Below are 15,438 nucleotides of genomic sequence, written 5' to 3'. Positions count from 1 at the left end.
ACAGTTATCCAAGCATTCAAGGTCTTGTGACCGAACGTTGAGCTGGGTTTTTGCCCAGAAACGGCTCCCAGATGTCTGCATTTTAACAAATTAGAACAATTTGGCTATACTGATTTTGTAATGACATATTTTCTGAAAAAATAATTTATCTTTAGCTATAATTGTAGAATTTGTTGGTATTCCTTTCTTTTCTGTAGGCTGTGAGCTTTGTCCCATCATTATTGAATGCATGAACAAAACAACATAATAAAGACACTAAAAAATACAATTCCTTTTATTTTCCCAGAAGCATTGCCATTGAGCTAGAAAGAGCTAAGAATTCAATGACAGCTCACAAAAAAATCTTACAAATTTCTTCAAAGTGTTACTAATGGTAAGGTGCCTTGAATTGTTCTCTCATTTGCTACACTAAACTGACTTCTGAAAAATAAAAACCACAATAAATAACAAGACACTGATACTTAAGAAGAAACAAAGAAGGGACTTCGTTTCCACGTTTATTGGGAAGATAAATCAATATGATGAATTTGACCTTAAAACTCTGTATGCTGCTCTCAGAGACATGTTGTCCTCACACATTTTAACTGTCTGTTGAAAGTATATATCCTGCCAGATGATATGTTTGTTGTAACTGTACTTCCTCTATAATGTAATCTTTTAATAGAACTGTGGTCCTTGGACCAAAGACCAACTTCGTGAAGGTCTCCTTCCTTCCAGCATATGTTGACTGTCACCCTGCCACGAGCCTTCAGTCCTTTCACACAACCGTTTGCCCATTTATCCCGGGGAAGAGCGGGAAGTAAATACAGGTCCTTTATGGTGCTTTGGACAAGCATTTCTGCAACTGCTGCTGAAAAACTAGCACCAAAAGAGAGAGATTACTAGCATTGTCAAGCTAACAATCTTTGTTACTCACAAAAGTGTTTGGTCTATGGGGCATATTGAAAGTCTGCATTGGGACATATAAGAGGCAATAACATTTCAAGAAAATTCATTCAGCAATGGACGAACTTGACACAACAATGATATTTAGGTGCATCTTAACCCTTCCAACCTCCTTCAGTGTTCTTTTCCCTTTCTAATTGTTAAATAAACCACCATAATTAACAGACCTTTGGAAAAGAAAAGAAAATGTACTCGGAATGGAATATATGCAAGAAGTCAGGAAAAGAATTGGTCATCAATAACACATGTGGCTTACCCAAAGTTGGCATCAATCTGGAAAGGGGGATGTGCAGTGAACAAGTTACTGTATAGTCCTCCTTCAAAATCAGCTTCATGATCTGGATCCACCAAGTCAATCAAATGCTTGACCATACGATACGAGTGCTCACTGTTGTGAAGACGTGCCCACAATGCAGTCTTCCACATAGTTGACCATCCTGGACCCTCCTCTCCTGTTTTGAAGAACAAAAATTTAAGGGGCAAAGTACTTAGTGCTCAAGAAGATCATTCCAATATGTTCAGAAAACCATGTAGGGTTTCATTAGTATTCTATATTAGCTAGAACCAGGTAGGGTTTTCTACAGTAAACAAGAATCTTATGTAGAATTGTCACAATCAGATGAACTCTTGGGTAGGGTGATCTTGTAGGTCGGCGACATTAGTTTATAGCAGCACTAAAATTAGACTGTCACAACAGGCCAACACAAAGACTTCTGTGCTGGTTTGTTCTCATACTTCTCTTGGGTAGGTCGATCTTGAAGGAAGGAGACATTAGTTAGTCTATTATTGACTCTATAGCACCGAAACTTCTAAAGTTGTATATGTTATCATACTTCCCTTTAATGTTTACAATCAAAGAAGCATATAAATACTTAAATAGTCATGGCCCTTGGTTTCTAAGTGTGTTGCAGTGAATCATTTAAACCAAACCTCAGGGAGTATTCTGAAGGTTAAAGTCCTAATTTCAGTTTTACATAATCACCTTTCTTCAAACAATGTGTATATTATTGTAATAGTAAATGGTGAAAACTCCCTATTACCTTTTTATTCCTTCTAAATTCTAATGTGAGAATTTGGTTTCCACATGGTACATCAACTTTGAGTTACTTTTCATATCATTCAATTTTGCATCCAAATGCCCTACACCATGGTGATACAAAAATTATACGTTCAGTTATCAACTTATAATGTACCAACCTCTTTTATAGAGGGAATTTTCCACAGCTTTACAGAGATCTGGAGTTTTCTCAACGGTAATTGTGTGTCCCGGAAACAGGCCAAACAAGTGTGACACATGCCGATGGTGCACTTCTGGGTCCTCAAAATCTTGTGCCTGCAATATAAAATAGATACTTGTTAGTTTACAATTAATTGACAATTCTGTACAAGAACTTCATCACACATTATATAAGACATGGGAACAGATTCCTAAGAAATCGAATATAAGACCTCTGGCTTACCCATTCCATAATGGAACCATCTCTAGCAATTTTTGTGGGTAAAAGCCTAGGTTGAGCCTCACGAACTTTCTGAACAACAGCATCCTGAGTTCTTCCTAAAACCTGTTTTTAAGGAATTACTGTTATACAAACCACAGTTTATGTATCTAAGTAGGAAGACTTACTAGCATAAAATTAGAGAACAACCTCAGCAGCAGAAAGTATTGCAGAAAAAACTTCTTTTATGATTGATATGTCCATGGTTGATGAGTAGCTCACACTGGCCTGCTTACCATCAGGAGCAATAAACATGTGCTCTGGAGAAGTTGATGGGTTGGTTTCAAGATACCCTCCACGGCCTTCAATCAACCAATCCAGCAGAAATAATGTACATCCTTCCAACAAAGGATATGCCTTATTTTTCAGAAAATCCTAATGGCGTAGAAAAAAATTAGCAATAATTTACCTACTAGAAAACCTGAGTCAGATAAGATAAGCAACATATATAAACAGTAAGTTCCCTACAAAATACAACCACATAACTAACATTCACTTGTACCTAAGTGCTTTCAGGAGCCTGAATCCCTGGTCCCCACATAACGTAACATCAGAAAAACAAATCTTGAGTTGATTACTTTAATTTAAGTAAAACATCATTTGTTTTTTCAGGCTTCGTCTTTAAGATATCAGGAGCTTACTTTGTCCATTGTATAAGTATAATGTTCCCATAGATGAGTACAAATCCAGGCTCCTCCCATTGGCCATAACGCCCACACAGCTTGACCTCGATCTGGAGATGTTTTGGCCCATATGTCAGACACTTGATGCACAACCCAACCGCTGGCTTCGTAGTTCACCTGAATTGTGCTATGTATATTACTAAGAAAAGTAATGCACAGAGAATCAAGAAATTGCAGCAGGTAGATTCCAAACAATTATTTGAATCCTCTCAAATTCAACTCAGCATGCGGTAGAGTCAAAAGGTTATGGAAGGTTTTTAATATAAACGAGAAAGGCAGAATTCTCACCTTTGCAGTTTTACTCCCATTGATAGATAAAGAAGATGTGTAATCAAATAAGGGCTCCTGACATTCTCTTAGGTTACAAGGAAGGGAAGGCCAATAGTTCATTTGAAGATTTATATTCAAATGCTGAGCACCACTGCAAGTACAAAGTTGAAGTAAGTAACCACCTCATATTATTGCGAAATCTATGAGGAATTAAAGGGCAGCAAATTACTTAGAGTGAGAGAGAGAGAGAGAGAGAGAGAGAGAGAGAGAGAGAGAGAGAGAGAGAGAGAGAGAGAGAGAGAAAGAGAGAGAGAGAGAGAGACATACTCCCATGGAGGCTCAATATCCTTGTTCCATATACCTTGCAAGTTTGCCACTTGAGTTCCAACCCGTGAACAAGAAATAAGCAGATATCGACCATATTGGAATAGAAGTTCCACAAGGGAAGGATCTTCATCAGTTTTGAAGGATTTCACCCTGTCAGCAGTTGAAACTAAGGCATCATCACTTCCCTTTAAATTTAAACTGCTTATAGGGGTAAGTTTCTTTGGCTTCAAAGTTTTATCTCCTAAAATTTTCTTAGAGCTCTTAGAAAGCTGCAATGAGACACGATGAAAAAGATTCTGATAGTCATCCAAATGGTGAGCATAAAGATCAGAATATGAAAATTTTCTTATAGAGTTCAATGCATTGAGAGACTCTGAAGTTGGGTTCCTCTTAGAAGCAGAAGCCTTAGAAAATGGTCCTTCAAATGAAGATGAGGCCACCAGAAGCAAAACAGCCCAATCACACCCTTCAACCCTTAATTTCTTGTCATCCAGAACATGTATCACACCACTGCCACCACTAATCTGCAAATCAAGGACTGCGGAAAACTGAATCCCTTTCGGATTGTCATTCAAACTCAAGAATTTTGGTGAGATCCTTTTTCCAGGACAACTTCCTTCTATTATAATTTGGTTTTTACCATTTGCATGTGAATTATGATGTAACTTGCTGTCTAGAGAAACTGTAAATGTTAGGGACCCTGATTTGCTTCCAGAGATCTTCGTCACAATCACTTGATCAGGATTAGATGAAAAATGCTCCCTTGTATATTCTACATCACCCACTGAGTATTTTATACTTGCTGTTGCAGTATCCAGGTCTAGCTCTCTGCTGTAACTTTCTTCAGCATAGTTGAGGTGAGAGTCATCAAATTCTAGGTTGATGTCGCCCAATAGTTGGTAAACCTTCATCAAAAGAAGTAATTATTAGGACATTTATCCCGGATATCAGAAGCCGCCACATGCAATTTCTAGTACCATTGGTAACAATAAGCTTGCGTTAAAACAGCAATTAAGCACAAGCTCTGAATTATGAAATTAAAATTACATTTAATGTACAAAATGATAACAAAATTTCAAAACGGACGTCTACAAGATAGAATATTTTGTACTCTATGTCTCTGATGAAATTAAGATCCCGCTATCAACCATAATCAGCAAAAATTAGTACATGCACTGAATTGCAGACCACATTTTATAATATGAATATGCGCTTAACATCTAGTCATATTCACTACGATTCATTTTTATTGAGTAACAAAATGAAAAAGATTTAGTAAAGCTGATGAAGTTACATACATCAGAAGGATCTCCTGACAACTTGACGGCTGCTTCAGTAGCTTCAACATATTTACCACTGTCAACAAGTTTTCTAACTTCTGTGAGTGCCTCTGGAGCCTTTGGGTTGGTATAGTTTCCAGGAGTTCCTGTCCAGAGTGTGTCCTCTACAACAATTTAAACTTTAGGCAATGAGTTTTACTATAATTTTACAGTGTGCGTTTGTGTGTGTGTTTGAGAGACACTTAGAAATTGCATTCCAAGTTTTAATCACTTCAAGCATTCCAAGTATTCAAGTCCCAATTCAGGATCAGTCAGAAAATGCAATTGAACTTGAATATGACTTTGTTCTGTTTCCTATGTGATCTTGGTAACCCACCAAATAATATAAGAAAATAAAATAGCAAGAGAAAAAAAAGACCAAACCTTTAAAAACCAGAAACTCACACAACCAACCAAGCATTTCAAATCTTGAAGCAAACAGAACCCAAAACACAGAAAACCCAACAGCACAGAACTTATCATTAACACAATGCAAGAAAAGATTTGTACTTCACCATTGAGTTGGAGTTTTTCTGATGCCACACCACCCCACACCATGGCTCCAAGCCTCCCATTCCCGATTGGAATAGCATCAGTCCAATGCTTGGCAGGCCCAGAAAACGTAACCTTCAAAGGCTTAGAACTCTCCTCCTCCACTAAACTTGGGGCCCACAGGTCCTTCTCTGCAGGCTTCCTCACCAGAACCCACTCAGCATCCTCCATTACACACACACAAGAAAAAAGTCCAACAAGAAAGAAGAAGAAGAAGAAAAAGCTTAGGACTTTGTTTAGGCCTAGAGCTAGGATTTATTATCCGTGGGTGAAATGAAAGAGTGACAGAAGAAAGTGCAGAAGAAACAGTGGTGGGGTGGGGTTGGTGAGTAGCTTTGAATACACACGGCATGAGGTTTTTTTTTTAAGTAAACCAAAAAAAAAATGGTCCCGCGGCACGGCATTGTTTGTTTTCTACTCCTCTGAAAAACTTCCTTCCTTTTTTCTTTTCTTTTACCATGAGTCTCTGTGGGAATATTACTGATACTGACATGTGTAGAGAACATCGTTTATGTGTTGCTATCAATTAAAATGTATATGTTAGTAACATTATGCTAATGGAAATGTTGAATCTACTACAATTGCTAATGTTAATGTTTAAACTTAAAATCATAGGCTATAGAAGACTTAAAACCAAACAAACACAACAACTAATTATTCTCGTAACTTGAGTTAGTTTGTGAATTAGACTAGTTGATTAAAACAACGTATTTTTCTTTTAACACTCATCTTTGATTTTTTTAAATATTTAAATAATATGATATTGTTAAAGAGGATAATTACCTTGAATGTTGGGTAATACTCTTAACTATTTAAATTACAAATCAATTGATTTTTTTTATTTTGATTATAAATATATATAAAAAATTAATAGAAAAAGGTCAGGTAGGCCTAAAAGACTGTAGGTGCACGCGATATGCTACAGAGGTGACGATAACCACGAACGAGCGAACCCAGAAAGATTTGTGTTTCTTTTTTTCTCTTCTTCCCGATATTTGGCGGTGAATATGTTAAATGCATGTGTCAGGTTGGCTCCATAAGAAAAAATAAAAAATTTGATTAGTGATTAGAGTATTAGACACATTGTTCGTGCGAGACCAGAAAACTAAATATCAATGTAATATCTTAGAATATTGAGGAATATTGTCAAATAAAATAATTTTCCTTCTGTCTTTTTTTCGTGCAGCTAATCGAGAAATGAACTGCTCAGAAAAGGAAGCTTCTTTTCTTTTATCTTTTCTTTTCTCTCTTCCATTGAAATCCATAACTTCATCTAAACAGAATCCAATATTTTAATAGTCGAGAACACAAGAGATTTACCATTAAAGCTATAAGCTTCTACAAAATATAAGATGGTTCATAAATGTTCAAGGCCATAACTGATATTCTCACATAACTTTACAATACGAGACTACCTGGGCATTTAAGCAAAAAATATGTCATGCAAACCAATTCTGTACATGCTCAGCATACAGTATGCAGTACAAAGGCATCATCATCCTCATCATCTGCTATGGATGGCTTGTCAAGAGGGGGCATAAGATCTGATTCATTTGCCATCTTGATTCTTTTCTTGAGAGCATCAAGCTCAGACTGCACAGTTGATAGTTGTGAAGTTAGCTCTGATTTTTCCCTACCCCATTCAGTCCTTTCACAATCCAGTTCCTGTTGGATTTCATTTAAGCTTTCTTGTAGTCGAATGCACTCATGACGGATAAGATTTTGCTCATCGGTCTCCCTATTGCCCGTTGGAGCTGGCTCATCCCACCAACGAAAGAATTCACATTGCTAGCAGTATTAAGAAAAAAATTAGTTAGGACAAAAAGTTTATCTGAACAATGTATTTTTTATTCTATGTTGAGAGAAAAACATACTTACTGCAGAAACACCCTTTGGACAATTATAGAATAACCTAAACGGGTTTTTTGGGGTTTGAGATAATCTCAGTTTTGCAGGAAGCCCACACAGGCATTTCAGCTCAGAATCTTCAGGGGTATGGCTCCTGTAAAATGTCATTCCTGTTGAATTCAAACATTCTTTGTGAGAAAATGTTAAGCAAAGGAAAATTTCTCATAAGAAGTTCCATCTAAGAGGATAGAGGTTGGGTTTTCTCATAGGCATTCATGTTGAGAATCAGTCACCATTTCCATGGTGCATACACAACATTGATGGATTCTTTCTAAATGCCAAAGCAAGAGCATCCTCATGATGTTATTTGAAACCACGAGTCTCATGCAAGGATTGTGTGAACAAATATTGGGTTTTTACAGTGATTTATCAAGTGACTAAAGTTATAACTTACGAGTAACAAAAAAGATAAACATAGCAATTAGACTCCATAGACAGTAAAAAAAAAAGGGCGAAAATTGCAGCATAATCTTTGAAAGTTGAAAACTTGAAATCAATCTAACGGGGCAATGCAACTATACAAACATAAGAAAAAGGCCAACAGCAATCACAATTTGTTAAAGATGGAATTTTTCAGACACTGAGAAATAAAACCTCATCCAAAAAAACACACAAAACAAAAGATCACTGACCTGAAGGGGCTGATGTGAGATATGTATCAACCATCAGCTTCCAGGGAAAAAAATCCCATTAGCTAACAACTACAAGGCCTTGGGGCTGAACCTCATCAAGCTCACACAAATCACAATGGGGACCTTAAATTTAATGCGTAAACTTGCAGAAAGATGGGAACTTTTAAGGGTTCTGGTCTGAAAAGAAAATATCCAATTCTCTTTATTCTCGTCTACTTTAGTGACTCCTGTACTCTCTGTATTTGCTAATTTTACTTTATCCCACACATTCTTTTAAAAAGAAATGGGAAATTGAAAAAAAAAAAGGAGTTAAAGAAAAAGAAGACCTTCAAATGGGTGGTGGCGTCTCCTTGGATGCTGCAGAGAAGCTTAAAGAGATGGTAACTTGTGGCAGTGGTTGTTGGTGGGAAACATGCCCTGTAATCAGCTGGCGAAACCCATTGAGTGTAGCCAAAAGTGATGCAAGGGCCAGATCACCCAGAGCCAGGAGCAAACCCAAAACAGAATTATGAGCAAGGTGCTCATTTTGTTGTATAATATTTTATCTAAGCCTGCAGTGCAAGAGGTTGAGCCTTAAGTGGGAAGATAGCTTGTATATCTCTCTTTGATAGGATCCTAAGGGCTTTTTAGTCATTTGCAATCTAATAGACAGCTGTCATTGTATGACTATATTAAGTGGTTAATTAGTATTAGCAAGAATGTTGAATTGTATTGTGTTGGTTGAGTAATAAAGTTGTTCTCTGTTTTGTTATAATGAGTTTAGGTTGAACGGGGTTTATCATTGGTATCAGCCAGGGGTCCTACACTTTCCTTCTCGTGCTTCAAAAAAACATGAACGACGCATTAACTTTGGCCATGGAAGCTAGCTTCGATCGGATGGACGCCTTCCTGGCTCAAATCTTGAAGTGTGTTAAGGCCTTTGACTTTAAGCCAAACTAGTATGAAATGAATTATGTATAATCAAACTACACAATGCTTTGCTATATATTATAAGTTAAAAAGAAAATTACACTTACTTTTATATATAGTGAGAAGCCCCCCCAAATCAAAATATAGAAGTTAAAAAAAAAACTACTATATAAATCTAACATAATTATATTGTTATTTTCTACTTATTCTAAACCCTAATCTTTGATCAAACACTCAATTTACCCATAATCAAAGGCAAATCAACCTCATCACACCACTCCACACACCTTGTCTCAAAATATGAACTGTTCACCTCATTAGGCCAATAGCTCAACCAAACTTTCCCTCCTATTCTCCACTTGAGCACACTCCCTTCCATCTCTCTGTTCAATCTCCACCCAACCGCATCCCCGTACTCATCCCCACTCAACACCAAACTCCCCGTTTTGGTAAACGGCCTATTTGCTCCAGTGTATCGCTTTCGCAAACCGTCACTTTGCTCCCCAATAGCCGGGTTCCACGTGGCCACCTCATGACCCGTCATGTTGTCGCACAGCACCGCATCGAATACGGCAGCGTTTCCCTCAGCGTCCAGGTCCCACCTCCAGTTCCTCTTCCTCATTCTCGTCGACACCCTCGCCGCGGTTTTCACTTTCGGAACCTTTGATTTTGCGAAACTGCCCTTCGTAATCCTCTGCGTTTTGACTTCTCTCTCTCCGTTATCAGTGGACCGCCCCAAACTCAACCCGTTCACGTAATTCGCCCCGACTTCTGGCCCGACCAAGACCCGGACTCTCGACGGGAAATACTTCTCCTCCGCGTAGTCCACGTCATCATTTTTGTTGAATCCGAGGTTCACCACGTGGAAGCGTAGGTTGTCGACACGTGCAGTCACCTGAATAAACCCGTCGTAAAACCCAACCGAATATTCCACCTGAACAACCGCCTCCAGCTGCTGGTGCGCCAAGGCGTATTTTAGCACCGAGTCTCTGGTTTCCAAAGCCGGAAACTGATTTTTCTGGTTCAAGTTGACGGAGCGCGTGGTTCTCATCCCCATCACCGGCGCGTATGCCTTGAGCACCCAGAACCCGCAAGCTTCCGTCGCGTAAGAGAACCCCAAGTTCTGCGACGGCGATGACGTCAGCGTCTGCAAGCCTACACCCACCTCTCTTAAAATACACCACTTTGCTAACATGTACCCGACGGTGCGCATGAAGCAGAGCTCTACGTCCACGCCGACGGTGATCAGAAACGTCCGGAGAGCCGGCGCTTGCTTGCACAGCAAGGCTTCGAGGTTGGGAGCCAGCAAGGATTTGAAGTACAGAGAGCCGACTTCGGTCGGCGAGTCGCACGCGCAGAGCCAGAAGAGGCGAGTGACGAAGACGAGGTCAAAGAAGGTGGAGAAGGACTCGGGGGAGTGGGAGTCCATGATCCAGGAAAACGGGTCGGGTTTGAGAGTCTGGAGCTGGGAGCGCGGGCAGGTGCTATCGTGCGCGGTGGGGGAGCGGGATATGATTTCTCGGAGGAGCTGGAGCAACAAGGGGAGATAAGGTTTGTCTGAGGAGAGTGAACACGTGTCAGAAACCCAGATCGTCTTTTTAGGATGGTACTGGTTGTTGAAGCCGTGCAAGCATACTGAGAAAGTAACTAGAGTGTCGATGTTGGAGCCTGTGGTGCACTCGGCCCGGAGTTGGATCGACCGAGTTGGGTTGCTGTCGTAACTCGCTCCGGAGCTAGCGAGTTCAAAAGTATGTGATGAGTCTGACTCGGCCCACTCGACCGAGGTGGGGAGGTCGGATATCCATGACCAAATGTCAAGCATTGCTATTTGTGTGTGTGTGTGTGTTTTTTTTTTCTCTTTTGACACAAGCGATAATGAGAAAGGAGGGTTCTAATACAGGATCTCAGGAGTATCTGCTGTTGGGGTGGGAGACAGTGTGGAGAGGTGGATGTGGTGGTGGGTTGGGTTTTAAAGAGAGAATGAGTGATGCTGGAGTTGCCACCATGGAAGCAAACACCAACCAAGTATGAGGGAGGAGGGTTTTGGGCTTCACGTTAATTCGAGTGGTTTATTTGCGTTTGATTATGAGGGTTTTGGATATTGGTTGAATGCATTAAATAATTTAGATGAACTTCGTTTTCTTTGCTTCTATTATTCTTTGTTTGAAAGTTCGGGTGGAAATTGTTTGCATGCAAACCAATATGTGTTGCAAACTGAGGACGTGGGGACGTGGAATCTTAGCGTAGTTTTTGGGGTGTGGCGGCATACACGTGTAATGGGAAGGACAAATTTGATGTCCCATTGTGAATCACTAAAATGACAAAAATAAAACAAAGGTTAAATGTTGAGAAAATGATTGATTTTATATTTGGGTGCATTTGAACCAGTTAGTTATGCCTCCTTACTACTTGCCTCCTTAACGATAATGAGATTTTTTTATTTTTTATTTTTGAATTATAATTTGACAAATATGCAAAAATAATTTATTAAAAACACAAATAAAAAACTTATACACATATTACATTGCTATTAGCAGGAATATAAGAACTATATTACTTACCCGATAAAGAGGGAAATATTTTCCCACTAAATATGACTGCACTTACAATCCAAAGATAGAGTTTTTATTTTATTTTTAAAATGTTCTTATTTTAATAAAGTGCACGAATTTTTTATTGGGCTACTTTCTCAGTGCATTTCAATTATACATATATTAGATCTTAATTCATGTCAAAAAGCATTCATATATTGGTTATGTAAAAGTGCAAAAAGAAAATACAATTCCTCAAAGAAAACTAAAACGAAAACAAAGACTAATCAAGTGGCTAAAAATAATACGAATGGATATCAAGAAATATTTACTCACATTACAAAGCAAAAACAAAGTATACCACATGATGGAAGAAAAACTTACGTGCATAGTTCTCAAACATCAATCTTCTCTCTAACCTTCTCCTTTGGACCTTCTCCTTTTCTCTAATGACATGTGTCATTTTCTTTACACTTAAAACAATGCCACTAATACATCAAACAACCAACTTTTTGTTTTCCATATGTACCCTTATTTGATGTATTGCCTTTACTTTAATTTATTAATTTTTTTTACAGCTTTCTTAATACTTTGTAAAAAATTATTATATTAATTTATTAAATATTAAAAAAAAAAAAATGAAAAACCCATCTCAAGTCATCCCCACCTTCTTCCCCAAAGCCCAGCACCTCCATCTTCCCCACCATCTCCTTAGCGCCACCCATCTCCACCCCACCCTCTCCTCACAACCTCCCCATATTCTCTTCCTTCTCTCTCCCTCTTTTTCTCTCTTCCCCAATCTCTCTTCAAACAAAACCAAGCCCCTACAAGTTTTAGCTACGGTAAGAACACCCTCAAGGCCATGGCAAGCATTGGCCATTATATTAAATTTGGGTTTGAGGACCATCACCAAGCACCAACAACAACAGCCCAATCCAAATTTAAAAATCTCACCTTAAAGTTGCAAACTTTAATATGAGAAATAAACAAAATGATTTTTATGGATTTTGAAATTTTTTTTTTGGTGGGAGATGTCATGTTGTTTCGGGTGTGAAGGTCTGGCTCTCTCAAAATGATAAGAGGAAGGGTTGGATTTGGAGCTGCAAGTCTGATTATTCAAAGAGAGAAAAAGTTGTAAACAAAATTTGAATGGATTGAAGTAAACATTAAAGTCAATACATCAAATAAGGGTAAATATGGAAAACAAAAAGTAGGTTGTTTGATGCATTAGTGGCATTGTTTTAAGTGAAAAAAAAATGACACATGTCATGAGGAAAAGGGAGAAGGTCCAAAGGAGAAAGTTAGAGAGAAGGTTGCTAGCTTTCCACTAATTATATTACAAGATCTTAATAATAGATACAACCTTATAACACATCACAAGTTTTTAACTGATTGGAGCATGTCAATCAACCTACCATGCTCACGTGGCAGGAAAGTAACCATTAAGTTTTTCTCGCTCATTTGCGGTCATGGTTGCCTTGGAATTTTCCCACCCTCTTGAGCAATGACATCCTCTTTTAAAAATCTGATTCATGCCCATCAATGCTTTATTTAATAGGGCATTGAAGTTGAAAGATTTAACATGTTCAGAGAGGGAAGTTAATGCTTCAAGCTCTTTCTTCCGTTATTAGTTTCCCGCTTTTTTTAGAAACACTTATATAAAACTGGGATAGTACTATTTAGTTATTCCTGAAATCACGTAATGCTATATGTGATAACATTTTCACGTGGCATATTGTGATTGGTCGGGATAGCAAAATAGTGCTATCTCCATTTCATACAAGTTTTTTTGTTTTTTTATTGTCTATTTTGAAAGTAGAAATTCTTACTTTCTTGTCAATCACAGTTTGACATGTGTTTAGAGAATTTTTTTTAGATATATTTTTAAATATATATCAAGCTGTAGTACAAATGCATCCTTCCAAGAAATCAAGGAAGTAAGGTCCTTTTTTGTATACCCAAAACCAAAAAAAAAAAAAAAAAAAAATTTAGTGATGAGCAGATATTTGGGTGCATATAGTGCCCCATAAAAAAAGCAACTGGCCCATATCCGGCCCAATGTAATTTTCGGCAAGAAACAGAGGCCCGTTTCTTGAAACAACCAAAGCATCGTGGAAGGGACTTAGTTTTAGGCGGTGATCACCGGATGCTTTGGAACTGAGAAATGGAGAAAGCTTTGAGAATCTACGCAGAGGTTCTGAGATTGGTGAGGCGGTTGCCGGAGGACACGAGGCCTTACTACGCCAAGTACGCGCGCGAAAACTTCGTGAATTACAGAGAGGTCGAGGCCGGCGATGACCAAGCCCTCCACGAGCTCTTCCACAGGGCATACAAGCATTCGCTCTGGGTCCTCAACAAGGTCAACTTTCTCATTCTCTTTCTCATTACACGCACGTTTCTATTGGATTTGGACAATTGGGTATGTTTATTTGTGTTTCTGATTGAAACCCATTTGGGTTTTCTTGTGATTGCAGTACTCTGTGGATGAATCTGCGGCGGACAAGTTGAAGAAGATCTGCTCCGCTTAGTGCGTCTGCCAAGTGTTCGTCAAAATGCCCCAAAGGGTTCTTAGCCACTTGCTTCTTTTGCAAACGTGAGTGTTGTTTTGTTGATTATTTGACAGAGCCAAGGATTCGTACTCAATGATGTTTTAATTTTGTCTGTGAAAGAGATTGTAAACTAATTGAGTTTTGTAACAAAAGGATAATAATTTGGTTGGATCCCCGCTTCATTGATTTAATTTTTTAATGTAATCTGGACTTCGAAATTTTTCTTACTTTTCGTTTGATGAAGGACATTCTTGACAATGGGATGTGCTAAAAACTTATGCTAGGCTTGTCAGCAAGCAAAGGTGTCATATACATCACAGGAACCGAGCCACCTCAATTTCCATGTAGTTACCAAGATTTGCAAGCTGACATGCCTTTATGAAGCTTGTGAAAATATAAATCTCTATTTCAGTTATTTCCTCAATCTGAAGTTGGCACTGGAGAGATTTCTGGTCACTGCGTGAACATTATCTGCAAATGATTTATTGTCCTACAAGAACGAGCTCAAGCTCTATAAATTTTATATACATTGTTAGAGTAGTTGTCTAATATGATATCAAATCTCGTTTTCCACTTCTTTGTTGGTTTGTATATAGAAAATAGATAAATGAACGTTAAAAGTTGTCGAAACAAAATCATCTTTTCACAAGAACTTTGTGTACATAGTTGGCGTAGGAGGATCTGCCCGCAGCCAAGAGGCTATGCGTGAACAGAGTAATTTTGGGCTCAAATGGTGTATGATTGGGGGCATGATACCTTTCGGAAAAGAGAACGAAAAAGAGAACGACGAGACGAAGCAAAGTCATTGATTTGCCACGACATGAGGACAATTTTGGCGTTTAATACCGTTTAGTAGGTTTTAAACAGTTTTAGAGTTCTATATATATGTCTAATAGTTTTTTGAAAGATAAAAAAAAATTACAATCATCACTTAGAATATGATGATGTAGGTTGTGGGCACCCAAAATCTTGTACACCCCTCATTTCATTCCATATGTTCGTCTGAAGAAAATATAATCATATGGTCTGGTTTTGGGACCCCCCCAGTCAAAGTTGGTGACTTCCATACTTCCAGTCGTACCAAATGACAAGACGTTCGGCTCTCACGGGAATTGCAAGATGAACGTTAAAGTTAAAACAGAAATTAGTTCCTACAAAAAGAGGAAAATTCGATTCTGATTTTAGCGAAGGACTTTAAGGGTCGTTCGTTTTCTTCTAATAATGTGTTGGATTTTTCTGGTATTGGGATGCGTGGATGGACCAAAGAAGGGTGCATTTCTAACATGTTGTTGATTGATATGAGAGAAGGATCTTTGC

The 15,438-nt window shown here is 38.4% G+C and overlaps 4 protein-coding genes across 6 annotated transcripts; 1 reads left to right on the top strand and 3 right to left on the bottom strand.

Moving 5' to 3' along the window:
* Positions 1-249: 249 nt before the first annotated feature.
* On the bottom strand, positions 250-5,917 carry FUC95A (1,2-alpha-L-fucosidase). Its single transcript, XM_088246165.1, has 10 exons — positions 5,556-5,917; positions 5,020-5,165; positions 3,722-4,626; positions 3,413-3,545; positions 3,083-3,241; positions 2,592-2,816; positions 2,406-2,507; positions 2,143-2,278; positions 1,202-1,397; positions 250-858 (listed from the first exon to the last, which is right to left on the bottom strand). The coding sequence occupies exons 1-10, from the start codon at positions 5,761-5,763 to the stop codon at positions 555-557; spliced, it is 2,514 nt and encodes an 837-aa protein (XP_088102291.1). The 5' UTR covers positions 5,764-5,917; the 3' UTR covers positions 250-554.
* A 943-nt stretch (positions 5,918-6,860) lies between these two features.
* On the bottom strand, positions 6,861-8,707 carry LOC110767963 (uncharacterized). Of its 2 annotated transcripts, XM_088246023.1 has the most exons (4): positions 8,459-8,706; positions 8,133-8,309; positions 7,471-7,610; positions 6,861-7,380 (listed from the first exon to the last, which is right to left on the bottom strand). In XM_088246023.1, exons 2-4 carry the CDS (start codon positions 8,164-8,166, stop codon positions 7,057-7,059), a joined length of 498 nt encoding a protein of 165 aa, XP_088102149.1. In that variant the 5' UTR covers positions 8,167-8,309; positions 8,459-8,706; the 3' UTR covers positions 6,861-7,056. The 2 variants fall into 2 exon arrangements, with proteins under 2 accessions (XP_088102149.1, XP_021827334.1); XM_021971642.2 differs by lacking the exon at positions 8,133-8,309 and having other exon boundaries at positions 8,459-8,707.
* A 391-nt stretch (positions 8,708-9,098) lies between these two features.
* LOC110767976 (uncharacterized) lies at positions 9,099-11,143 on the bottom strand. 2 transcript variants are annotated; one of them, XM_088246022.1, is made up of 2 exons: positions 10,960-11,143; positions 9,099-10,898 (listed from the first exon to the last, which is right to left on the bottom strand). In XM_088246022.1, exons 1-2 carry the CDS (start codon positions 11,045-11,047, stop codon positions 9,268-9,270), a joined length of 1,719 nt encoding a protein of 572 aa, XP_088102148.1. In that variant the 5' UTR covers positions 11,048-11,143; the 3' UTR covers positions 9,099-9,267. The 2 variants fall into 2 exon arrangements, with proteins under 2 accessions (XP_088102148.1, XP_021827347.2); XM_021971655.2 differs by having other exon boundaries at positions 9,099-11,005.
* Positions 11,144-13,647: 2,504 nt separating this feature from the next.
* LOC110767964 (complex 1 protein, LYR family protein) lies at positions 13,648-14,292 on the top strand. The gene is made up of 2 exons (XM_021971643.2): positions 13,648-13,931; positions 14,047-14,292. The coding sequence occupies exons 1-2, from the start codon at positions 13,737-13,739 to the stop codon at positions 14,098-14,100; spliced, it is 249 nt and encodes an 82-aa protein (XP_021827335.1). The 5' UTR covers positions 13,648-13,736; the 3' UTR covers positions 14,101-14,292.
* The last annotated feature ends 1,146 nt before the right edge of the window (positions 14,293-15,438 follow it).

This window comes from Prunus avium, chromosome 8 (genome assembly GCF_965620075.1).
Source record: "Prunus avium chromosome 8, drPruAviu1.hap1.1, whole genome shotgun sequence".
NCBI lineage: Eukaryota > Viridiplantae > Streptophyta > Magnoliopsida > Rosales > Rosaceae > Prunus > Prunus avium.
Note: the sequence above shows the minus strand (reverse complement) of the source record. Positions and strands in the feature narration are given on the sequence as shown.

Excerpts from the sequence above, each read along its gene's own strand:
- LOC110767964 (XM_021971643.2), top strand. The coding sequence starts at position 13,737 with ATGGAGAAAGCTTTGAGAATCTACGCAGAGGTTCTGAGATTGGTGAGG. Across the intron at positions 13,932-14,046 it reads CGCTCTGGGTCCTCAACAAG|TACTCTGTGGATGAATCTGC; the intron begins GTCAACTTTCTC and ends TTGTGATTGCAG.
- FUC95A (XM_088246165.1), bottom strand. The coding sequence starts at position 5,763 with ATGGAGGATGCTGAGTGGGTTCTGGTGAGGAAGCCTGCAGAGAAGGAC. Across the intron at positions 3,546-3,721 it reads GATATTGAGCCTCCATGGGA|TGGTGCTCAGCATTTGAATA; the intron begins GTATGTCTCTCT and ends TTGTACTTGCAG. Across the intron at positions 2,508-2,591 it reads CAATACTTTCTGCTGCTGAG|GTTTTAGGAAGAACTCAGGA; the intron begins GTTGTTCTCTAA and ends CCTTAAAAACAG.
- LOC110767976 (XM_088246022.1), bottom strand. The coding sequence starts at position 11,047 with ATGGTGGCAACTCCAGCATCACTCATTCTCTCTTTAAAACCCAACCCA. Across the intron at positions 10,899-10,959 it reads CACTGTCTCCCACCCCAACA|AGAAAAAAAAAACACACACA; the intron begins GCAGATACTCCT and ends TTGTGTCAAAAG.
- LOC110767963 (XM_088246023.1), bottom strand. The coding sequence starts at position 8,166 with ATGGTTGATACATATCTCACATCAGCCCCTTCAG. Across the intron at positions 7,611-8,132 it reads TCTCACATCAGCCCCTTCAG|GAATGACATTTTACAGGAGC; the intron begins GTCAGTGATCTT and ends TGAATTCAACAG. Across the intron at positions 7,381-7,470 it reads GTCCAAAGGGTGTTTCTGCA|CAATGTGAATTCTTTCGTTG; the intron begins GTAAGTATGTTT and ends TAATACTGCTAG.